The 26,974-nt window shown below is 34.4% G+C and overlaps 1 protein-coding gene across 1 annotated transcript; it reads right to left on the reverse strand.

Moving 5' to 3' along the window:
- Positions 1–1,974: 1,974 nt before the first annotated feature.
- Positions 1,975–25,935, reverse strand: LOC132107687 (guanylate cyclase soluble subunit alpha-2-like). Its single transcript, XM_059513838.1, has 9 exons — positions 25,345–25,935; positions 21,157–21,218; positions 20,020–20,135; positions 17,240–18,060; positions 10,572–10,727; positions 9,056–9,385; positions 7,196–7,339; positions 3,806–3,960; positions 1,975–2,401 (listed from the first exon to the last, which is right to left on the reverse strand). The coding sequence occupies exons 1-9, from the start codon at positions 25,579–25,581 to the stop codon at positions 2,191–2,193; spliced, it is 2,232 nt and encodes a 743-aa protein (XP_059369821.1). The 5' UTR covers positions 25,582–25,935; the 3' UTR covers positions 1,975–2,190.
- Positions 25,936–26,974: the final 1,039 nt, after the last annotated feature.

Genomic DNA, 26,974 nt, shown 5'->3' on the forward strand with positions numbered 1-26,974 from the left:
ATCAATGTTGAAAACTGTTTTTTGTAGAAAATGTGATACATTTATTTTTTCAGGATTCATAGATGAATAGAAAGTCCAAAAGATCAGCATTTATTTGACACAGAAATCTTTTGTAACATTCTAAATGTCTTTACTGTCACTTTTGATCAATTTAATGCATCCTTGCTGAATAAAATTATTAATTTCTAAACTAAAAGAAAAATCTAAAACTCAAAAACTTGAACTCTTTATTTTTTACAGAGCATAACAACTTTAATCTCTCATTTAGAACATAACTTTAATCTCTCATTTAATGAAAAGGGCTATTCTTATTGTGATGTTGCATTGAATAAATACGGGTCGTTATTTTTAGAAAAACAACCATTTAAAGAAAGCACTAAACACAACTGTCTGACACCATGAAACTTCAATCAATGAATTTTATTGGCATCCTGATAAAAATGACTGACATGCCAGGATGTGATCTTGAATCAAATGTGATTGAAATGAATGTTGACGTTATAATGTACCTTCCTGTGACCTCGACCTCACACACACACACACACACACACACCGTTTCACACATCTACAGCATGTTTTCTGCTGCATAAAAGTGAGTCCTGATATTACAAGTTTTTCATTCAGTATCACGTATGAGTTGTTTAATGGTGACTGAGAATGGACTTTTAACTAAAGTTTTGCATGAATATTTGAATCACAATCACATTTACATACAAATAATAATTAATCTACACGGTTCCCAAAGTGCATCTTTAATCCAGATTAAGTACAAATTTACTGAACAAAAATATTTGTTTCACGGCCTTTAACTTGCATAAAGCATGACAGACATTTTTTTCAAACAGCATTTTGCATTGCTTCAAAAAGAAGAAAACATCTGTATTGCAAATTATAGTGTTGACTAAAATAATTGTTAATAATGTTGGTGATCATTTACTCACCCTTAGGCTATTCAAGCTGTAGATAAATTTCTTCATCAGGTTTGGAAAAATGTAGCATTGTATCAGTGTCTCAGTAATGGATGCTCTGCAGTGAATGGGTGCCGTCAGAATGAGAGTCCAAACAGATGATAAAAACATCACAATAATCCATAGCATTCCAGTCCACCAGTTAACACCAGTTAGCAAAAATATGAGTCCATGATCCATTATATTGCTTCCTCTAGTGAAAAAATAATCTGGTCTGAATCAGGAGAGAAATCTGCACAAATGAAGCACCATTTACAAGCCACATTTGTAACACTTAGCTTTTGTCTTCTCCAGACGTTAACTGGTGGACTGGAATGCTGTGGATTATGGTGATGTTTTTATCATCTGTTTGGACTCTCATTCTGACGGCACCCATTCACTACAGAGAATCCATTGACGAGATGCTGATGCAATGTTACATTTCTCCAAATCTGATGAAGAAACAAATTCATCTACATCTTGGTTTGCCTGAGGGTGAATGAATTTTCAGCAAATTTTAGTTTTTTGGATCAATTATTAATTTAAGTGAATGGTGCATATTCTGTACTTTCTTTTCTGCTACGAATATGGGAGCCAAAATAAAAACATGCCTCAGATGTGAGATGCGCGAAACGGCCTCAGTCTTCTTTACACAAATTCACACACACACACTGCACACAAACTGGAGGCCAAACACACATACACACAATCTTACAGCGGTTAATGGTAGAACACACACACACACACAAGGGATATAACAATGGTTAATAGAGGATTAGCACACACACACAAACAAACACAAAGGATTTAACAGTGGTTAATGGCGGCGTTTAAAATGGCAGAACATGTTTGTGGTGTGTGTATTCATGTATGTGTATGGGAAGTAAAGGCACCAAAGTTATGCATGTTAAATCTATTACCTGCAATGCAGCAAGAAATGTGTGTTTACATGAGTTTGTCTGTAGTATTTTCATGTGTACACCATCAAAGTTTGGCTATGCCGTTGAGCAGAAGGCTTTATTTTAAATATATCTATATATATATATATATATACATATTTTTGTTTTTATTGTATTTCAGAACACAATTATCCATGGCTCCTTTAAAGGGGCGGGACCGTCCTCCCCACCCTCTCTGTGTCACGCCTCTGGGGCAACTCTCCGGTCGAGAGGTGGGGCCAACAGTTGCCACAGGCAACACTAGTCTCCAGGACATGATGTCATAGCAAATGGGCGGGGCCATCTCAGAGGCTAGTCTCCCGTAGAAACATGGTCCCAATGTTATAGGACACTTTCCGGATGGGGGCGGAGCGAGTGCTGGTGAGAGAGGCGTGGCTCGGGTTTTTCCCCGCCTCCAGGAAATAGCAGATTCCCAGGATTTCTTTGGGGAAGTTGTCGGGAAGCTCCTCCCGGGAGCGAGGGATGAAGGTGAATGTGCGCTCGTCACGCAGGAGTCTGAGAAGAAAACCAAATGGAAAGGAATTTACAAAAACTATACAGTATACAGTACAGACCAAAAGTTTGGAAACATTACTATTTTTAATGTTTTTGAAAGAAGTTTCTTCTGCTCATCAAGCCTGCATTTATTTGATCAAAAATGCAGAAAAACTGTAATATTGTGAAATATTATTACAACTTAAAATAATAGTTTTCTATTTGAATATACTTTAAAAAAAATAATTTATTTCTGTGATGCAAAGCTGAATTTTCAGCATCATTCCTCCAGCCTTCAGTGTCACATGTAACATCAGTCTATCACATGATCATTTAGAAATCATTCTAATATTCTGATTTATTATGAGTGTTGGAAACAGTTCTGCTGTCGAATATATTTGATCAATAAAAGGTTAAAAAGAACTGCATTTATTTAAAAAAAAAAAAATTCTAATAATATATATTCTAATAATATATTTTCTATACTATCACTTTTTAGCAATTTAACACATCCTTGCTGAATAAAAGTATTGATTTAATTTTAAAAAAATAAAGAAAAAAATAAATTACTGACCCCAAATTACTGACCAGTAGTGTATATTGTTATTACAAAATATTTATATTTTAAAAATATATATTTTTTATTTTATTTTTTTTACTTTTTATTCATCAAAGTATCCTAAAAAAGTATCACATGTTCTGAAAAAATATTAAGCAGCAGAACTGTTTCCAACTTTGATAATGAATCATCATATTAGAATAATTTCTAAAGGATCATGTGATAATGATCCTAAAAATTCAGCTTTGCATCCCAGAAATAAATGATAATTTAAAGTATAATACATTTAAAAACAATTATTTTAAATTGTAATAATATATCACAATATTACATTTTTTTCTGTATTTTTGATCAAATAAATGCAGGCTCGATGAGCAGAAGAAACTTCTTTCAAAAACATAAAAAATAGTAATGTTTCCAAATATATATATAAATACACACAAATGCATGTATATATTTCAGAAAAAAAAATTTGTTTGTAAATTAAATATATTTATTTATAATATAAGTGATATGAATATAAATATAGACATGTAAATATCGTTAAAATATATACTGTACGTCTGTGTGTATGTATACATATTATATATACACAGAATATATCATGCAAACAAAAACGTTTATTTTGTATGCGATTAATCACGATGTCTACAAACACAGGTGCTCGTGTATGTGTGTGTGTGTGTGTGTGTGTGAGAGAGAGAGAGAGAGAGCAGATCTTCAGAGCTGCAGTCGACTGCAAAGCATCGTATTTGACGATCTCGACTGAAGCAGGTTGCCATAGAAACAGGTGTGACTGTCTCCACTGCAGCAGAGTTACACATCAGCTGAGAAACACTGGCTGGTGTGTGTGTGTGTTCTCTCACTGGTATGTAGTTGGGCTGACGTTGATGCAGCGCGGGTGACTGCCCGACTCAAACTTGCTGGCCAGAGTGACGTTGTTTCCAAACAGACAGTAGCGTGGCATCTTCACACCGACCACTCCAGCCAGCACTGAGCCCGAGTGGATCCCGATCCTCAACTACACAGAGAGAAGAGATTATTCATACAGATTATTCATATAATTCACAACAATGAGCAGCATACAGTGTAAATCATACAGAAACTCAACTGTCAGATTGTCACTTTTACACTTTTTTTATCCAATTTACTAAACTAAGTAAAAAAATAAATAAATAAATAAATATAAACACACCATTATATAATAATGATAATACAATAGTTTGTAAAAAAAAAGTAAAAAATCAAGGCAAAAAATATATAAACATTTTTAAATAATACAATTATACTTTTAAATTAAAAGTAGTATTTAAATAATTATTTAATATTTTACATTTCCTAACATGTAAATGTGCTTTTCTTTTGCATGTTTTGCACTCAGCTCTTTCAAGTAAATGTCATATTTGGAATGAAGTAAAATCCACATAAATAAATAAAAAGTCAAATTAAATAATAATTAAATCTTTTCCAAATCCTATTGAACTTTCTACCTTTCAATGCATTTAAAATGGAAATAATGTAACCAGTATTTATGCATTTTATGTCAAATTCTATGCATATTACCGTATCAGTCAGCTTAGCAACATCTCTATTGGAATTACATGAATTCTTTAATTTGCCGCAGTGCATTCTGGGATTGCCTTGTGGCTAAAACAAGAAATCTTATGAGGCGGGATCATTCTCTTTTCAAACCTCCTGTGTCTTAAAATGCTATCAAGGTTTGTAAGAGAGCTAATATGTGCATCTGAGACTAGCTAACCAACTACACGTACACTAGCATCACCACAGAAACACTAGAGAAGAGCCAATACTGTGAAGAGTGCAAGAAACACACGACGAGTGCTAAAAGGAAATCATGAGGGCAGCAACGTCTGTGACTGACAGCTGTCAATCAAACTCAGGGCAGAGCAGAACAGATCACACTTCTGATCTGCTTCATCGCCATGTCAATGGAAATGTCAAGACATCTTCTCAAGACATTCACTGATGGACTGGAGTGGTGTGGATTATTGTGATGTTTTCATCAGCTGTTTGGACTCTCATTCTGACGGCACCCATTCACTCCAGAGCATCCATTGATGAGAGAGAGGTGGAATGCTTCATTTCTCCAAATCTGATGAAGAAACAAACTCATCTGCATCTCGGATTGGGCTGAGAGTAAGTAAATGTTCAGCAATTTTTCTTTTTTGGATGAACTGTTTCTGGAGTGACTCAGTGGTGGCTGTAGACACGAGAGTCAGACACACAGCTGTTAGCAGCACATAGGAGGTGATCACTGACGATCTGAACTGCTCATAAACAGTGGTGTTATGGAATGGGCATCTTATTACTGCTGCTCTTGTGTCAAGGAGAGTCTACAAATATCACACATTTAATGATGATTGCCCTCGATGACAACCCTGATATTATTCATGGCCTTGTTGTCACACTGACAGTGCTGTCAATCACATTACAGTCTCTCAGGAATACTAATGTGTGCGCCTGTGTTATTCTACTGTCACTGATGTACTATTATAGTTTTCCTTAATATCTTGAATTTAGGTTTTATTTTTTAGATTTTGTGTATTTTTACTTTCATTTTTCAGTTTAGTAATTTTGTAGTTTTTGTCATTTTTTTCTAGTTTTTATTTTATATGTATATATAGTTTCTATTCATTTGTATTTAGTAGTTTTAGTTCATTTAGTTTTAGTTATTTACCTTTTATCAGATTGTTTATAATTCCAATTTTCACTTAAAATTTAGTTTTTAATAGTTTCTGTGATTTCTATTAGTAGTAGAATGTATTCATTTTTATTGTCATATTTAGTTTTACTTATTGTGAAGGCAATTTTCTGTTGTTTTTGTCATTTTTATAAAAACAATGAGTCTAAATACTCTTTATTCATTTTTATTAATTAGTTTTAATTAATTTAGTTTTAGTCATTTTATATTGAATTAGATATATTTTCTATGTTTTTTCATTCTATATATTTTTTATTACATTTATTTATAAATAATTTTTAGTATTTAAAGCTAAAGTAAAAATTTGTAGTTATTTGTAATTATTTGTAAGGTTAACTAACAATGCCTGAATGAAACTCCTTTCAAAGTAAATCCTATGCCAATTTGTTTTTCAGTGTATCTGAATATTCAAAAATATACAAATGTTTTCATGTTTCATTTCAGTTAATAATTTTGCTTCAAGTAATTTTTTTTGTGGTTTTAGTTGTACTTTATAAACACACACACTTAATTTACATTTTATTTGCAGAGTCATATTCCACAATCATTCAGTTTTACTAAACAAACAATCATTTCTGCAGTCATTTTAGTACAGACTTGACACATCATGCTCAGAGACACTTCTGAAAACACACACACACACACACACACACACACACACACACACACACACACACACACACACACACACATGATGCCTGAGCCTCTCAGACGCAGCGATTGGCTCGTTGACTTCCTCTAAATGGGAGAAAACAGCAACAATCTAACAATCAATTAGCGGCAAGTATTTGGAGTGTTCCGCTGTCTCCATGACGACCAGATTCCACTCTGTCTCTACAGTGAGTGTTGATGGAGCTGTTAAACACAAGATCCCCAACACAACCCCACATACAAGTGTCTCTCTGTTAGCAACATTAAACCGGCGCTCCACCATAAACACATGATGAACAAAAGCTACAGACAAACGCATCTTGCCGATTGTGTTTGAAGGGGATTCAAATATCTTAAATCCCTGTTACATTTTGATCACATGACCACCCATCATTATGTTTAATTTAGCAAGTGGTGTGGAGTTATTATTTAATATGTATTTATTTTTAGATTTAAAAAAAGAAAAGAATTATTCATTTTATATGAATTTATCTTATTTTTAAAATGTTCTTATTAATATATTATTTATTACATTTATGCATTTAGCAGATGCTTTTATCCAAAGCAACTTACATTGCATTCAATGCTAACAATTTTCTCCTAACATGTGTTCCCTGGGATTCGGACCCCCAACCTTGCGCTTGATAACGCAGTGCTCTACCACTTGAGCTACATGCCTACATTGTAGCTGTTTCATCAAATAATCAGTGAAAAAAGGAGTCAAAAAGAAAGATCAAGTGCTTTGCATTATGGGATACAGTATACCTCCCAGTGTGAGCTGGCATTACACTGCACATTTTTGCAAATATTATATCGTCAATAAGTAATTTAATGGAAAATTCCATGCTTTACTGCAAAAAATAGCACAGTAATTCTAACTCACCTTGATTGGCTTCCCATCGGGCGTCAGCACTTCCTCTGACAGCTCCATCATCTTCAGCGCCATGAGCGCGATTGGCTTAGCATGGCTGTCAATCTTCCTGTGGAGCCCGCCTGCCACGCAGTACGCATCGCCGATAGTCTCAATCTGTGAAGAAGAGAGCGTTTACTGCATTTCTGTAAGCAAAAATCAAGACTCTCTTCTAATTTAATATCTGATGATATTATCACATCATCTTGTTTCATGCAAAATATATACTTCTTTCTTTGATTTAGAGTCAAATGTGTTCCAGATGTGTCTTTGTGAGATTCACCCTGTTATACAGACACACACACACACACACACACACAAGCTCAGATTCAGGCTCTTGATGCTCACAGTCGGCTGCTGTCAGAATATAACTGCTCTCTGATGAATAACACTTAACACAAAGCAGGCGAGGGACACATGAATATGAATCTGTCTCTCTCTGGAGACGCACTGATGCCAGCACAGCAGACCGCATTTACGCACAGCAGACCGCATTTACATACAGCCTTCAGAAACACACAAGCCACGTGTGTGTGTGTGTGTGTGTGTGTGTGTGTGCGCAAGTAAGAGGATCAGAGCTGGCATCAGCAGTTCACACACCCTTTTATTTGTGTTAATGGAGGGCCGCCTATGAAGGTATTTTTGATTCAAAACGACTGAACACCTGTGACAGTGCGATTTGTAGTTGTAGAGAAAAGCCACACATGTGTATCAGTAAATTTGAAGACACAGAGAGAAATGTTTTGAGAGTTGCAAACCTGTAGACTTTTTTTCTCTTCCAAAAACACAACACAACAGTTACACCTTCTCAAATTCTTCATTGCAGGTGCACAAATCCTATTCTACAAATCACAAATTAAGAAACTTGTACGCTCACATTTTTGATACAATTGCTGCAGTGAAATCGCAGCAGATTCAAGCAGCTGTAGTTATGTACTTTGTGTTTGTGTTAGAAAAATATACAAGACATTTCTGAGAAAATATTCTACAAGTGTGCCACTCTCATTGGATGAATTTACATACTGATTTGCGGATGTGCAACATTTCTCCATGACTTCACATTTCTTGATGCGGGTGTGTAAATGCGTTTTGCACCATATTCACTGTAGCAATTGTATCAAAAATGTGAGCGTACAAGTTTCTTAATTTGTGATTTGTAGAATAGGATTTGTGCACCTGCAATGAAGAATTTGAGAAGGTGTAACTGTTGTGTTGTGTTTTTGGAAGAGAAAAAAAGTCCACAGGTTTGCAACTCTTAAAACATTTCTCTCTGTGACTTCAAATTTACTGATACACATGTGTGGCTTTTCTCTACAACTACAAATCGCACTGTCACAGGTGTTCAGTCGTTTTGAATCAAAAATACCTTCATAGCCGCCGTTTATAACGCCTATTTATTGACATAAACTCACTAAATGCCTTTTCATTGAACACACTGTGTGCGTGTGTGTGTGTGCGCGTGTGTGTGTGTGTGTGTGTGTGTGTGTGTGTGTGTGTGTGTGCGTGCGTGTGGGTGTGGGTGTGTGTGTGTGTGTGTGTGTGTGTGTGTGTGTGTGTGTGTGTGTGTGCGTGTGTGTGGGTGTGAGAGAGAGTGTGAGTTTGTGTGTGTGTGTGAGAAAGAGTGTGAGTGTGTGTTTGTGTCTTTAAAGATCAACTTGCAAAGTTAAAAGATTTTAAATGCTGATGGCCACTGATGCATTTGCTAAAGTGTTACTAGGTGGTTTCAATGCATTAATATTGATGTTTAAGGTGGCTTTTAGGAAGTTGGTGGCTATGCATTTGCTATGGTGTCCTAGTTAAAAGCGATGTATGGAGCATGACCGATAGCTTTACCTTGTAGACGTCCAGGATGCCACACTGGTAGTCGAAGCGCGTGTAGAGTTCGTTCAGCATGCTGATGACCTGCATTGGCGTGCACTGCGCGCACACGGCCGTGAAGCCCACGATGTCAGAGAACAGCATGGTGACATCATCAAACTTCTTGGCCTGAACGGGAAGGCCCTGCCAGAGTCTCTGAGCAACATCGCCGGGAAAGATGGAGTAGAGCAGGTCGACGGTTCTGCGCTTCTCCTCCTCTAAAGCCTGATGGGTTTTCTCCAGGGTGGCTTTGAGTTTATCCATGCGCTTCTTCAGCCCATCCTGAGCTTTGGCCTGTTCTCCAACCTACAGAAATTATCAGATATGAATTAAGGTAATGTCCAGTATTGTTATTGTTGTATCATATATAACTGTTATAAAGTACTTAATATTTTTAATTAGCTTTTATTTTCAGTTTTTTCAAATTTTTGTTTTAGTAATTTGATGTTTTTTAGCATTTTTATGAGTTTTTAAAAATAACTTTAATAAGCTTTAATTTATTTTTAATTCAGTATAAGTTTTAAAAATGTTGTGTAAACAAAAATAAAGATAATTTAAATATTAAAATATTATAAAACCAAAATGATAATAATTATAAAACCAAAACTAATTAAAATAATGAAACTGTTTTGTCTATTTCTATATCTTTAATTTAGTTAGTTAAAGTTTTAGTAATAGTGTTATGTATATAAAGTATATATATTATTATATTATTTACAAAAAATAAAACTGAAATAAAAATGAAGATAAATGTATTAAAAAACTTTTTAATATTTATTTTTAGCCTTTATATTTATTTCAGTTTTATTTTTTGTTATTTTATTAAAATAAAAATATATGAAAATAAATGTAATTAAAATATAAAAAAATATATAAAACTAATACAAATTACAAAACGTTAGTTTTTTTACTATTTCTATTTCGCATTAATTAATTTTTTTTATCTCAGTTTTAGTTTGACTAATTTTAGTACTTCGATTTCAGCTAATTGCCAAAGCAAATTTTTTTTATCTAATATTTTGATTTCAGCTATATGTAAATTATTTGAAATTTTCATATAATTTCAGATTAACACTGTAAAAAAATATTTTTTAAAGTTAAAAATAAAACATGCATAGTTTCTAATTATTGGGTTATGTTTAATGCGAAAATATGTTTTACGAGAAACCATTTCACTTTTTAAACAATGCGTTGCTTGCAGTTTGTAATGAATTGTGAAATCTACTAGCAATTTCTAAATGTACTGTAAATTGTTGCTAAATATTTTGGTAAATGACATCCAGAACCAGAAATATCCTTTTCATAATAAACTATTAGAGGCAGATTTTACCAGAGTTAAGGGGTGTAAGTATGAAGTCAAAACAATAAATAATTACATTTATTAATAGTAATAATTACAATTGTTCCATCAAGTAACAGTTCATTTGCCAAACTCTATTCTGTTTACAGTAAACTCTTTGAAAATCTAATGATGTTTGACTGACACACCCACCAGAATGACATCACGTGTGGCATCATGAATAGGGATGTCAGACAGATGTAAGCCCCGCCCCATGAGCTCTTCCAGCCTATCAACACGCGGCGAACCCAGAAACATTATGGAGTTGGATTCCGGGAGGTGAAGCATCTGACCTTTGAGCTCCATCACCTGAAACACACACACACACACACACACACAGACGAAAGTAAAGCACTGGAATGGAAAATCAAATATGCATAACATTTTACAAATTCAATTTATTGGTTGGGAATTAATATTAATGCAATAAGCCCGACGTGTTTGTGTTGCAATGAAGGCGCACTCACTTTTCAAGAAAATAACAAAGCATATCGGATTTTAGCGTCATACATTTCAAACACAAACACACACACACACACACACATTAGATCTCATCACATCACATCACTCGAGGAGAGAGAGAGATTTAGTGAGAGAGGCTGTTCTTTTATTAGGTTGGTTGCTATGGTGGAATTCTTGAGCAAGTATTCAATGCTCTCTGCATGTTTTATGAGAATATATCTAATATGGGATAATTCCACATTTGTTAGGAGAATGCATTTTATTTCAGCGTGTAACTCGTCTAGCAGGGTTTGTGCTCCGGACATGGATACCTCAAATCATAGTACTTTAAGTGATCAGATGCACAATTTCTATCTGTTTTTTAAACTGTTATAGTGCCATATATGGTCCGATCTCCATGAAACTGCATGCTAATTACACGTCCTCTTACACGTTTCGCCAAGTTTTAAGCTTTTATTCAGGTTTTATAAGCTTTTGGCTATATTTGGCCATGCCCCCTTTTTAAATTACTCCATTATAACTAACCAAAGGACAAAATAACATCTTTTTTTATATATATATATATAATCATTGATCTAGAGTCCAGAGAATATTACTACAGTGGTTTGACGATTGATAGATAGATGAATAGATGGATGGAGGAATAGAATGAACAATGGATGTATCTATGGAAGGATGGAATGATAGAACAGAACAAATGATGGATGCATGGAATGGTAGAATTAACAATGGATCAATGGAGGGTCAGATGGGATGGATAGCTGGTTGTTTGGATTGATGGATGGATGGATGGATGGATAGAGGGTCAGACTGAATATATGGAAGAATGGATGGGTAGATGAAATGATAGAATGAACAATGGATCAATAAATGGATGGAGGGTCTGATGGGATGGATGGATAGTTGGATGTAGGAATGGATGGATGTTGGATGGATAGATATTAGGACAAAGGATGGATTAAATGGATGGCTGAATGGAATGAGAGAATGAACATTGGATGGATGGATCAATGGATGGATGGAATGATAAAACTAGACGATGGATGGATGGATGGATGGAAGGATAGAATGAATGATGAATGGATTGTTAGATAGATGAATGGATGGATGAATGTAATGATCGAAGGAATGATGGATGGATGGATCTATGGACTGTTGGAATGATTGATAGAAGAATGCATATATGGATGGATTGAATGACAGAATGTACTATGAATGGATGGATGGATGGATGGAAGGATAGAATGAATGATGGATGGATGAAAAAATAGATGGTAGCACACTTCATTACATTGATTAATAAAATAATATTCACACTGAACAAGCTCTTGTTTTGGCTGTGAACTCTTTTGAGTGATTAATTAACAATCATGAAAATTAACTCATAACACTAATAAAGACACTGCTACTCTAGTAATGGAGAGATATTTTGAGATCAATTCTCCATCAGTTTGTCTGTCGACAGGTGCAGAGATCAGACACGCTTCTGCCATTGACACCTGACTTTCATTTCATCATCTGTTCATCCGTTTAATTATTTATCTCCGTTAGAAAAGCCACCTTGATTCGGAGCTTTCAAATGTAGCTGTGTTTTACATGACAAGACAACAAACGGCTTTCTGTGACACACGTTTACACACATCAGATCTGACGACACCATACTTCAAAGAACAACAGATTAAAGAGAACGAGGGCTGAAGAGGAGAGCTTTAAAACGACATTTGCACTCCTGAGCGCGTCGAGGTGCTTATCAGAGTGAGAGCATTACAATTCATACTTCTGAGTAAACACTGAACACAAGTTCTATCACCAGTGTTGGGGAAAGTTACTTTTAAAATTAATGCGTTTACAATACTGCGTTACTCCATTAAAATAGTGTTAAGTGGAAAGCAATGCATTATGTTACTATTGCTTTTTTTGTCACCAGGGCTGGGTGATTAATATTTAATTTATATTTAATATAACTGACTTTTTTCATTTGACCTCACTGTCAAATACTGTACAGTCAGTGTCTGCATCAGTGTTACATAATAAACTACAACAAAAAATGTTCAAGATAAAAAAAAAGATTATATTTAAATTTATATTTTATATTAATTATAATTTTAATTACATCAATACTTAATATTTACATTTTAAATATTTCTGTTAATTGAAAGAATGCTAGCAGATATGTAGAACCACTAAAATAAAAACAAAAAACTGGAGAAAAAAAATTATGAACAGAAACATGGATACTGAATGAAATAATACAAATATACCTCAATTGTAATATTTAAAAATAACAAACTTTTAAATTACATAAGCACAAAACAAAATACCAAAAAACATAACTAAATGAATAGTAAAATATTACAGTGCAAAATATCAGTATGAAAATTTATGAAACCATAACAGTATATAAATAATACAAAAATAACACTGATCTGAATTAATCTCGCTCAGTATTATTTGAAAATGGAAATATTCAGAAATATGGGCACCTTTTATGTAGTATTTTTTATTTAGATTTAGCATTATTTCTGATTTAGTTTTTGTTGCATCATATAAATAATAAATAAATAATGAAATAAATACATAAATAATTAAATAAATAAAAAATTACATAACCACAGAACAAAAACCTACTAAAACTTAAATGAAAATAAAAATTAATAATTTTATTATTATTATTATTATTATTGCACAATATAATATAAAACATAAAATAACATTAATAATGCTATAACATTAACACTGAGAAATGCAATGTGATGTGATAAAATAAAACAAGAGCACTCCATTGATAATGAAAGCAGCTGTCCACACCGTTGATTCTAATCTGTTTTTGTCGCATTGCATCTCGCTCTTTTAGTGCTGGCACAGTGTTATGCTGTTTATTAATATTTGTTCACATTTAATATCCTCAGTCCACTAAGCAGCTTCAGGACACACACACACACACACACACACACACAGCTTAAAGAAAAGTGCTTAGTTCCTAAGTTTCTCCTAACACAATCACTACTGTACCCCGGAGCGAGGCACTGATGTCTCCAGCGGGACGGCCTGTTCCTGCCATCAGCACCCTGCAACTTACTCTGGATAAAAATAAAAGCTGCGGCCAAACGACGTGGAACAGAGATGAAACTCTCAAATTAATCACTGAGCAAAGAGTTTCAGCTCTGATGTGGCAGCAGGAAAAATGTGAAATGTGAATAATACAATGCAACCAGCCATGAAAATGCAAAGTTAGGATAGCACAATAAAAACACAGGATTTGTTGAAAAATTATATTACAAATTGGAAGTCAGCTGAATTTAATGTATCCAGAACTTTCAAAATTTTGTATCATATTTTTGACACCTATATAGAAAAAAATCTGTAATAAAATAAAATGTAATGAATATTTTACATTTCCCAGTTCAGCCTGTGCCAAAGTGATATATTTTGTATATTACTGCATATTCTACACTGAAAAAAATTATTCATTGAATTTACTAATTTTTTTTAATGGTAAGTGGTTGCAGTCAATTTATTTAAGCTACATTTAAATAAACAAAATTTGCTGAAAGTTAATAAACTAAATTAGTTTATTTAAATATAGCTAAAATAAATTGATTGCAACCACTTACCATTAAAAAAAATTAGTAAATTCAATGAATAATTTTTTTCAGTGTAATAAGTTCATGGAAATATTAATCTTTTTTTATAGTTTTTAAGAATTTCAATAAATACAGAAATCCAGGTTCTGATAAAAACAAAACAAAAAAAAGGTTATAATTCCAGGTAATTACTAAGGCAACATTTCAATTTTTTTTTGGTGAACCTGCAGTGACACACACAAAAAACCCAATACAAACTATGGAGAAATAAAAAGACAAAAACAAACAACAAAACTACCAAGACTTTGATTCAATATACCTAAAATTCAAAAGAAAGCAAAAATTATTAATACAAATAATATACAATATACAAAATATTACAATTTTGTATATTTTGTATTAATATACAAATATTAATAAAAATAATAAATAAGGCATTTAAAAAAATTATTTAAAAACAAAACAAAATCACTAAAATGACAAAAAAAATTAATCAAGACAGAAAATATAAAAACTAAAAACTAATTAAAAATAATAATAAAATCTATAACAGTATCTCAGGGATACTAAAATGAAATTTTGTCAACTTTGTGTATTATTGAATATTCTTTTTTTATAACTATTTATAACCAATCTGGGTTCCCATTCATTTTCTCCATAGGGATTGCAAAGAAATTGTTAAATAAAGATTCACGGTTGACAAATCAACAATTTTTTTTTTTTTACATTTACGCATTTACGTTTGCAGTGCAGATGTATTACATACATCAATTTTGAAAGCTTTACAAACTTCTGTTCGAAATTTATTTAGTGAAATATCTTAACATCTCACAACTTGCTCCTCATGGGCTGTAAAAACCCTGTGTGTGTGTGTGTGTGTGTGTGTGTGTGTGTGTGTGTGTGTGTGTGTGTGTGTGTGTGTGTGTGTGTGTGTGTGTGTGTGTGTGTGTGTGTGTGTGTGTGTGTTGGTAAAGCTCCTCTCCAGGGTGAACCACATCAGAATGTAAACTGCATCTCTGTCCAAATCATTTCATAATTATCTTCACTGATTTAGGAAATAATTCTGCAGGTTTGCTTTCAGTGATGGCAAACTCTGTAATTAGGACACGTTCCCAGTGTCTAAAGCTGCCTTCAAGTCATGTCAGGACGATCATATTTATGAGTCGAGCGGACACGAACACCACTACAGTGTTGTAATTATTAGTGGGAGACCTGGGATTTTCTTCAAGCCAATTAAAGGATTATGAAGGAAACTGATTTACATATGGGTCACTGTAAAAGAAGATTAGCTTTCATGCATTTTCACTGTTTCAAAACCATGATAGTTGACTTTGATATACATTTTGTTGCACCCTGCTAAAAAAACATAACATTTTCATTTTAATTTTATGAGCTTTTGTCTTTTTTTTTTTTTTTGCTTTTGTTTTTACAATTTGTTTACAGTTTTTTTCTTCCAGTTTTTTCAACAAACTTATTTCATTAATCTAACAAGGAAATATTTCAAAATGTACATTTAGGTTTTTCAGCTTTCAATATTTATATGTCAGCTTTATTTCAATTCAGAAAAAATGTTTTCATAGTTTTCGTCAACAATAAATGTGGACAGCAAAATAAATTCCCAGAAGCACTTGAAAGTGGCATAAGACAACTATAAAACTCTCAACTTCTGTTTTATTTTCTTTAAGCTTTATTTAATTTTTTTCACAAATTCTGAATGAATCATTTTTGAGTTCAAGCAGGTTGCAAAAATTGTGACTACAACTCAAAAAAAAAATTTTTTTCATCTTTGTTGATGTTACGGCACACTTTTTGTTGCAATTTCAAGTTTTCCTTTGTCTTTGAAGTGTTACAAGCTGTTCGTGAATAGATAAGATCCCTTAAAGCTGCAAAGACTAAAGTCTCAAACCCAAAGAGATATTCTTGCTAAAAGTTAAGGCTGGTCCACGCCTCATTAAAACATGCCCCCACATGTCTAGAAAAAAACATATCTTAAGCGTGCAAAATTACATAAGTGGATTTTTAAATGATTAATTACTACTTTAAACGATTATGTATTTGTGGCATCCATAATTGTAATCGCGATTAGAAATTTGATTAATTGTGCAGCTCTAGTTTGCATAAAGCTGCCTAAATGTTCACGCAAAGAAAGAAGGCGGAACTTTTATTCTCACTGTAGTATGGAGATGCTGTGTGTTTCCAAATATGGTAAGGGGTGTACCATTTCTGTCACACGCTTGAGGTATTCGACCAATCACAATGCACTGTATAGCTGGCCAATCAGAGCACACCACGCTTTTCAGAACGATGAGCTTTGTAAAAATCAACGCGTTTCAGAAAGCAAAAGGAGCTACAATAACGTACAGTAAGTGGAAAATAAAGTTTTTTTAACCATAAACCGCGTAAACTAGGGTTGTTACGATATCCAAATCTCACGATACGATATTATTGCAATATTTAAAAACAAAAAAAAAGACTTTTTGTACGTTTTGTACATTTTCAATTTACATTATTCTATCTAATGCTCTTTGCGAGTTCAAAATTAAGAGCTGCAGCCAATGTTCTTAACTAAGAAAACTTAAATCAGAAAAAAGTCTTGTACCTGAACTTTACAGGGGATTCAACCCTAAAATTACATACACACTGGTGTTTAAGGAAGCCAAACAAATTAGAATATGATAATAATAACAACACATTGCATATAACCCTTTTAATAAAAGCATGTTTCGCATCTGAACAAACACAGATTCCCATCATTTACCAAACTACTTCTCTTACCTTCTCTCTGCTGTCGAGTGCTGATCCATCAGGCCGTGTACGAATAGTGAACGGCGTGGACAGCCGGAGCAGAATGTTTTGGAAGGAGCAGGGGATTCTGGGAGAAACCAGCTCAAAGCTGTTGCTGAAGGTGAGTGTCCGGTGCGGCTCGCTCTTCGTCTGTTTCCGAAACCCCTCCCCGACCTGCAGGACCTCCATGTTGGGTCCCAGAACCAGGTGAAAGGGAAAGGCCCGGCAAAACGTGCTCAGACCGATGCGCAAATCCAGCGGCGAGCGCGATAGCTGGCGAGATCCGGTGGTGGTGTGCGAGGGCGAGGATGTGGGTTGAGTCCGGACCTCTCGAATGAGGAAGGACAAACAGGCAGGAGATGAAGACGAGGGTGGAGATGGGGATGAAGAGGGGGAGGAGTCCGTCGAGAGCTCACCGTCCTCATTGGCTGTGTGCAGCCATGTGGGAGGAGCTTCCTCTACCAAGACATCCGATTGGTAGATGCGTCGAGCAGCGGCCCGGATTAAGCCCGGCATGGCCACACCCACAGTAGGGTCAGGGTTGAAGCAGTGGAGGAGGAGAGTCCGTCCAACACCACTCTCCGCATTCGTCTCTTCGCTCTCCTGGGGAGCATCTTTGCATAGGAAAGAAGGAGCATCAGACGACGCTCGGCGGCCACAGGATGTTCTGATGTGTTCTAGAAGTGCGTCGAAACCGTTGAAGAAGTCCTGCAGGTTTCCGCCGAGAGCTCGCAGAACCCTCTCGTTCTCCTCAAGACACAAACCGAAGAATTCCTCTCCGAATCGGCCACGGATGTCGGCAAAGTCCATGCCTGTGAAAAAATAATGCAAAAAATCATCAATTTGCTTAATCATCTTTTAATAATAATAATAAAAAAATACATTACTTTTCAAAATAGATTTTTAAAAATAAGTAATTTACACTTATTGTAATACATTTAATTAGTGCTGTCAAATGATTAATCGCATCCAGAAATGTTTTTGTTTACATAATATGTGTGTGTGTTCTGTTTATATTTATTATGTATATATAAAATAAACACACATACAGTATATATTTTAAAAATATTTACAGGCATTTACATGTACATATTTATTTTCATATAATTTATATTATATATAAATATATTTAATATGTAAACATAACATATTTTCCTGAAATATATACATGCATATGTGTGTATACACACATATATTATATAAGCAAAATTTATTTTGGATGCGATTAATCGCGATTAATCGTTTGACAGCACATTTAATTTTTTTTACCTTTAATACATTTTAATTTAATTATTTGTTAAGTTATTAATATTTTTTAAATACATTATTGCTTTATTTTACAAGGATGCATCATCAAAGTGACAGTAAAGACATTTATAAATATACAAAAGTTATTTTGTACTTTCTATTCATCAAAGAATCCTGAAAAAAAAAAATGCATCAAAGTTTCCACAAAAATACCTAGCAGCGCAACCATTTTCAACATTGATATAATAGAATATAATAACTTTATCAAGTTTTTTTTTATCAAATAAATGAATCCTTGGTGAGCAGAAGTATGGAAGCTTGTTTCTATTATTGGATTAAAAAAAACATAAAAAGGTAAGTGCAATCTAACAATTCTTACTTTTGTTCTCGCAATTCTGAATTAATAATTCTAAAATAAAAACGTAACTGTTAGATGTAAACTTGCAAATGCAAGAAAAAGGTATGAATTTTGACACAAAATCTTGTCATTTCTGTGGTGGACTAAAAAACTATTTGCAAGGAAAAAACTCACAATTGCATAAGTGTGAGATGAAAAAAAATAGTTTTGAGAGAAAAAAAGTCCCATAGTAGAAACAAGCTTCAGAGACTTCATAAGAGGACTACTTATTAAACACATGAAAAAAATTTACCAACACCAAACATTTGAGCAGTAGTGTAGCATATATTTAAATGAATTAATATTTGTATTATGCAGTAACCTTTGAGTAAAAGCAATGCAGCACTTGAGAGGTAATATATCATGTCGTTGAGCTTTAATAAACGTAGAAGCATTGCGTTTAAACTTATTACTGACAAATACATCGGAATGAACACAGCTCACGCGATCTGTATTTAGCAGAATTATCTGTTTTATAAACATGCTTTTACATAAAGATAGAAAGTTTAAAGGTCTGCCCCCCAGCGAAACCATCGATTACCAAAATAATCAATCTCTGCAGCACAAGCGCATGGTTAAACGCTGTGGCTCTGCTGCATAAAAGTGAGATGCGCAGTAGGTTTAACTGGGCAGGGCTCAGTTCAAATGGCTCATTGCGGTTTATTTATAAACGTGTTCTCGTTAGGGATGGCAGAGTTAGTATCTTAGCAACAGCTCGGGAATGGAGACTGCAGCAATGAGGGAGTTTTTAGGAAAGTGACAGTGAGTGTGTATTGAGGTCAAAGTTTTGCCATTTCGTGTGTGTGCGGTGTGCACTACAGCTGCACAATTTGGTCAAAAATCATGAGAAACATTGCATTTATGATGCAAAATAATGCACTTTATGTTGTCAATGCATGCTAAAAGCGAACCACTTTGCAGACATGAATAAAATTCAAATACTGAATCAACATAAAAAGTCCCATGCATGCTTGAGCATGCAAAGTACATACAAAATATTACTCTGAGGCATGCATGACACATACTGTACTTATTAAATGCAGCATTTTAAGGTTTAATAATTGCACAAGGTCATATTATGATTTTGATTTCTTCGATTGATTGAGCAGTCCTAGTTTGTACTTACCTAAAACAGTTGCTGTGTATTTCAGTATTCCTGAGATGTCAGTCTGGCTGTCACAGCGAGAGTTCTCAAACAAACACTTCTGCTCGTCTGACAAGCTTCCTACAAACTCTTGTCCACTGCAAGAGAAAGAGAGTTTGATTAACATTCACCAGGGTGTGAGTAGATAAAAGGGTAACCGAATTAAAACTGAAAAAAAATAATAATAATATTATAGCTTAAAGGTTCCTCTTTCATATCTGAGGAGAATTGAAGGTCTTCATTTAAATTTGCATTTGGATTGGAGCTGGGTGATAATAATATAGTTACTATATAGTACGGTATATCACTGTACGTAAATATACTGTATGCATGCAGATAAAGTTGGACATGCTTATACATCTAACTTTACATAAAGAGCTAGATGATAGAGAATAGAGTTAGACATACTGTTATATTCAACTTTAAATTAAATACTATTCAATAATATAAATGATTTATATGAGAAATACCTACAGGTGAGATTTGCTTTATTGTATATAATGCGTGTCATAATGACATTTGTACAAAATTTCAAAACGTATTGTCATTTATTGTAAAGAAAACACACATTTTACAAGCAACAAGCTACTTTTGAAAAAATCCTAAAATGTTTAAATGATATAATTAGATCTAAGTTTTCAGAATTGGTTACTTTGTTTTATTATTTTTGTATCACAGGAAATGAAATTCGTTTTAAATGTGAATTTGGTGTCAAAATACATCATTGTAAGAGCATCCACCTTAACTTGCAATGAAGAGGTAAACAATGTCCTGTAAATGTGCGACACTTCCGATTCATTCTCTACAGGTATTACTAAAATAACAAAGTGCAATAAAGAGTAAAACTACATTACTACTATACTACAAAATACATTAAAATTATATGATAAAAAATACCAATTTGCAATATCAAGCAGCACAAAAGATTGTTGTTCTACAAGTCAAATAACTGAATAGAATGAAGCATTCAAGTCACAAATTGCCGAGGGCAATTACCTTACGTTAAAAATAAGGTTCATATTAAGACTTCAGTGTTTTTGATTGCAGACTTTAGTATCTTGGTCTAATTTAAGACATTTTTTAAGGATGTCATATTTCTCTAAGGCATCGTGGATGTACCTTATTTCCTTCTGTCTGTAAACCTCCATTGTTCTCTGCAGGGCCAGCTGAATTGTCTGCGTCTAAAATGAAGAATAACAATACAGTCAGAAGTTGCTCGATCCAGATTGATGAGTAAGAAAGGATTTAACTGAAAAACAACAGCATTCTCATCACAATTCTTCTCCAAACACTGCTCTGCTCGGAGAGCTCCTCTAATTCAAACAGATTCAAAAGACACCAGACACAACAAAATCTAAAGTTAAAGCAACTGTATGTATTTTTTTTTAACCTGAAGATTCAGTTTCAAAACTTTCCCACTCTTCCCCAAAAAATATTTTCTGGGAGTGTGTGATTTTTACAAGCAGAAAGTCACAAAAATACATAAAACTACATATAGTTGCTTAAAAAAGTAGTATTTTCTCAATGGAAATTCATTGATGCCCGATTCCTTTGGCTGCACATAGCCTATTAAATATGACTGTAACTTTTTTCTAAGTTTTAAATAAAATTAAAATAACTAGAGTACCTACTATATTTAATAAGAACATACTACTTTTACGGTTTCAATGTGTTCCTTGCCATTTCTTTGTAATTGTTAAATTTACTAGCAGTTTCTGATTGTGGAAAAACTAATTAAACTAAGTTCTCCGTTTCTTGAATGGAGTAAAAGGTGATGGTAAACCGATAGTCTTTATTGGATTTGTCTGTTTGTGTGATTTGGCGCTTTTTGAAGGGATTTACAGTGCTCATCTACCTGTAATAGAATACACCCTTAAGCCTTATCCAATCAGCTGCCTTTATCACGCTACCACGGCAACAATATTCCAATCAAAATCCTCCTCATTTCAGGAAAGCTCTTAATAGCGCAAATCCAGCTTTACTTGTCCAAATCTGCTATTGTGAACTCACAGCAGTCTCTCTCTCTGGAGAAATTAAACCTGATTTATACTAACGTGACTGCTGAGAATAACACTATAACTATAATAAAACGCATAATGGTGAGTGAAGGAGGGGGGAAATTATTTTGATTGTTGCGAAAATAATGTCACAGTGCAAAAACATCTTTATGACCTTTAAAGTGGCTTCATTTTTTTCATGCTTTGTGTAGTTATCTGAAATTATTTCTATTATTCAGCAAAGGCTGAATTAAATTATCAATAAATACATTTTATATTATTCCCAAATATTTATCCTTCCAAATAAATCCTGTTGTTTTGAATCTTCTAATCATCAAATAATCTTGAAAAAAATAAAATGCATCACAGTTTCCACAAAAAAATCAGAAATGTTTTTTGAGCAGTAAATCAGCATATTATGATTTCTGAAGGATCATGTGACACTGAAGACTGGAGGAATGATGCTGAAAATTCAGATTTGCATCATAGAAATAAATTACATTTGAATATATATTCAAACAAAAAACAGTTATTTGAAATTGTAATAATATTTCACGTTTTTTTACTGTGTTTGATCAAATAAGACCTCTTTCACAAGCATTTCTGCAATGCATGTTGGGATTGCCTTCATGCAACAATATCTTCGATTTCGACTTAAGCTAGTTATAGAAAGCATCATGAAGTCACTTTGGGATCAGTCTTTGCATCAGGAGGAGTATCTGTTGCCTAAAATGTTGTCTGTAGGTAGTTGGCTTGCTTCTGAAACAAAGCGTTTCATTGTTTGCAGAGCTCTAAACTAAAAAACAAAGGATCAATGTTACCTTCTAAAGAGCATGTTAGTTCAGTGACGTTCATTTTGTCTAATCCCCAAATAGGACAGATATGATTTTAACTGACATGCAAACATAATCCGTGGCTTACAAGAACGTGAGTGGAAACAACCGAAAATATTTCAGAATATTTCAGACTTTCTACTTAAAAATTTTGTTTAGGCTAATTGTGTTTTGCTGTTTCTTTGTAATTAAATGTAAAATTTACTAGTAATTTCTAAGTGCAATTTTTCTTTTCTTTTTTTTTTTTTGGTGTACACAGTAAACAAAAATTGAAGTTAAGTAATTTTGTTAGTGGATTCTTGGAGTACATTTGTAATAAAATACAATTTAAGTCATTCTCCTTCAAAATATCATGCATAAATGTTATGTGCCATTTCTTTATAATAGTGAAATTTACTAGCAATTTAAGCAATTTTAAGTTGTTTTTACACTAAATTACAAATTTACACTTAGTTAACATAACACAGTTTTACAGCAAGGTTTCATTTATTAACAGTAATTAATGAAAAATCAGTGTTTGCTCATGACAGCTCACATCCATTAAATACTAACCAATCCAACTTTTGATTTTTATTCATATTTTTGTAAACGTTGAAATTAACTACATGATTTAGAAGTGTTTGAATTGTAAGTTCGTGCTAACCAATGTATTTAACTATTGTTAACAAGTGAAAGCTTATTGTAAAATGTTAATTTTTTGTCATTCAACATTAATGTTTTAAGAGAGAATTTACATGCATGTAAAGATGTGTATTGTAATTGAAATCTACAGATGCAAACAGATAAAGTGTAATAAAGTAAACACTTAAATGTGTGTTTTGGATCAGACTAGCGTAAAGAAAACATACTAAGGAAGCATAATACGCAAAAAACTCAAAACTGACCAGTGCATAAAAAAACATGGACTTTTGTCAGTATGCAGCTGGTCTGAGTGTTTTACATTTAATCCAGCTAAAGCACACACACACACACACACATTCTGGATTTATGCCATTGGAGCAGTGGGTTTGCTACGAACCACATTTTTCAAGTGCCTAGTACAACACACACACACACACACACACACACACACACACAGTAAATCCATTGGAGTGAAGCTCAGGACCAGAACATTCTGATGCAGAGATGCATGCACTATCGTGGCTCTGCGGTACAGTGTGTGTGCTTCTTTGAGACCCGAACGCACCAGTGCCCAGTGTACAGAGACGTTATCCTGCCCTTCACACGCACTCTTCTGCTCTACACGAGACATGGTGAATACACACAACACAGCAGGGCCTGAACAACCACAGCATGCTCTACATTGATTCTCCATTCAGGAATTGGATCGAGATCATGAGGGATCGGGATCTCAGACATCTGCACTGTCACCGGTTCAGATCAAAATCCATCCGGTTCAAGTCCATCATCCTCATCTTCAGTACGCTAACTGCGTAGACCATAGACTGTGGTCTATAATACTGGTGTAAATGCTTAGAGAGAGTGGATGTATTTCACTGGTGATAGAATGGATTCATTGATAGAACCCTGAATATTCTCCATGCTGATAGATCGACAGATCGACAGATAGCACCAATCAATCTGTTTATCTATACTAAGTCTTTGATTTTTATTTTTCTAACAGAAAAACGTGTTTCATGCCTTGAAATATCCTAAACATTGTGTGTATGTATAGCCTAGTATCTATCCATTGATCTATTCACAAACATACATTATCTGTGATTGTAATATATATATATATATATATATATATATATATATGTACATACATACATACACACACACAATTTCCTCTCCAGCATAATTTACATTTAGTATTCAAAGTAATGTGTGTATACACTATATACAGTACATATATACACATACTACACTAGATTCTATCACATGACATAATATAATAATTGTATATATTGTTTTTACATTGATTTCTCTTCAGAAATGTGCATCAATTATATATGTATTTGTACATTATAGGCCTACATGTAGTTTCTGAAGAGTAAACAGCAGGAGTGCATCTGCATATATATATACGTTTATTTGTGTTTGTGTGTGTGTGTGTGCTCTTGTTTTTGTGTCATATCAGGACACAACTCTGTATAATGTCATGGGTATGACACAGGTATTACAAGGAGAAGGTGACTTATGAGGACATAACCCATGTCCCCATTTTTCAAAACGCTTATAAATCATACAGAATGAGTTTTTTTGAGAAAGTAAAAATGCACAAAGTTTCCTGTGAGGGTTAGGGTTAGGTGTAGGGTTGGTGTAGGGCCATAGAATATACAGTTTGTACAGTATAAAAAATATATAAAAATAAAAAAAAAAAAAATATATATATATATATATATATATATATGTGTGTATAATTTTATGAATGAAAATTTTTTAGAACCGAGTTATGTGTTTTTGCAAATGAACACACACACACACACACACACGTTGAATTGAATGTAAGGTTGTAAGGTAAGGCTCGGTACCGTCGGTGAGGTGAGGCGTCTCAAACTCTCTCCGAGCGAGTCCAGATTGACGCGTTTACGCCGGGCGAGCCTCCTGCTGACGGCCGCGTCCTCGAACGGACACGAGAGCGTCTCCACGGGGCTCCTGCCGTTCCAGAAGACGCGCGAGAACGGGCACTCTCCGTCCTCCCCGGGGCTCTCCAGGTAGTCCGAGCCCATGGAGCTGAAGGATTCGGAGGAAATCTTCCGCGAGGACATGCTGCTGCCGGTGCGGGGGGAGTCATCAGACGCGCAGGCGACGCAGAACCATCGCGGAACCGGGACGCGCGCGGCAGAGTGAATGCAGAAGCAGCGCCAAGTGCCGCAAAACCCAGATTCTGTCCGCGTGGGTGTGAGGGGGAACGGAGCGGGGCGTTTGTATTACCGGATCCCGTCGGTGATCCAGCAGCTCCGTAGACCGATGAAGACCCTCGGAGACCTCATGATCGGGTTTGACGCGGGGAGAGTCACGTCCAGATGCGCGTAAAGACTAGAAATAGACTATTCCACCGTAGAGCTAGCACAGAACTAAGAAACAGCCAATCGGTTAACACACAGCAAAAAGACTCTACACCCTCTTATTAGAGAGAGAGAGAGAGAGAGAGAGAGAGAGAGAGAGAGAGAGAGAGAGAGAGAGAGAGAGAGAGAGAGAGAGAGAGATGGTGCGCGCATGAAAAGCAATGATGTTCACACATTATATCACAGTGGCCGTATTAAACATTGCAAGTATAGGCACTCATAATCACTCTAGAGATTTAAGATTACACTAAACATGTTGTGATGGCATGCACTGAGACTTATTCAAATATCCCGATATCTAGAAATCAAAACAGGCCTGTATTAATCAGAATTTGAGCAAATTTGTCATTAATTCGGGTGCTTTTTGATGCAGGTGTGAAGAGCCCACTCAAAGAAGCATGCTTTGGAGTGATGCATAGATTTTTGTTTACAATCATTAAATGAAAAGGTATATTTCTCAATATGTAGATGGACAAAAGCACCTTAGGAATCTTATGATGTACATTTTTGCACTCATATGTGCAGTTGTCAAGGGCATGAATGAAAATTAAAGAGTTGTTTCAATTATGATTACATTTCAGCAGAAAGACTAAAATTCTATGCTCACCAATGGATGCTCTGCAGTGAATGGGTGCCGGCAAAATGAGAGTCCAACAGCTGATAAAAACATCACAATATTTCACACCACTACAGTCCATCAGTTAACATCTGGAGAAGACAAAAGATGTGTATTTGTAAGAAATCGATCCATCAATAAGACAACTGAACAAATACATGGGTGGATTTTGATGTGAGAAACAACAGGAAATTGAATTTGTCACTGGAGGAAGCGTTATTATGGACTCAGCCGGAAGAAGTTAAAAGATCTTAATGATGGATTTGTTTCTTACAGACACACAGATTTTCACTTCACAAGATGTTAACTGCTGGACTGAAGTGATGTTTTAATCAGCTGTTTGGACTCTCTTTCTGACGGCACCCATTCACTGCAGTGCATCCAAGTGATGGAATGCTACATTTCTCTATCTATACATTTCTTTATCTAATTATAATAATTTAATGTTTAACATCACATCAAAAGCATGTGTATTTG

Source organism: Carassius carassius, chromosome 28 (genome assembly GCF_963082965.1).
Source record: "Carassius carassius chromosome 28, fCarCar2.1, whole genome shotgun sequence".
NCBI lineage: Eukaryota > Metazoa > Chordata > Actinopteri > Cypriniformes > Cyprinidae > Carassius > Carassius carassius.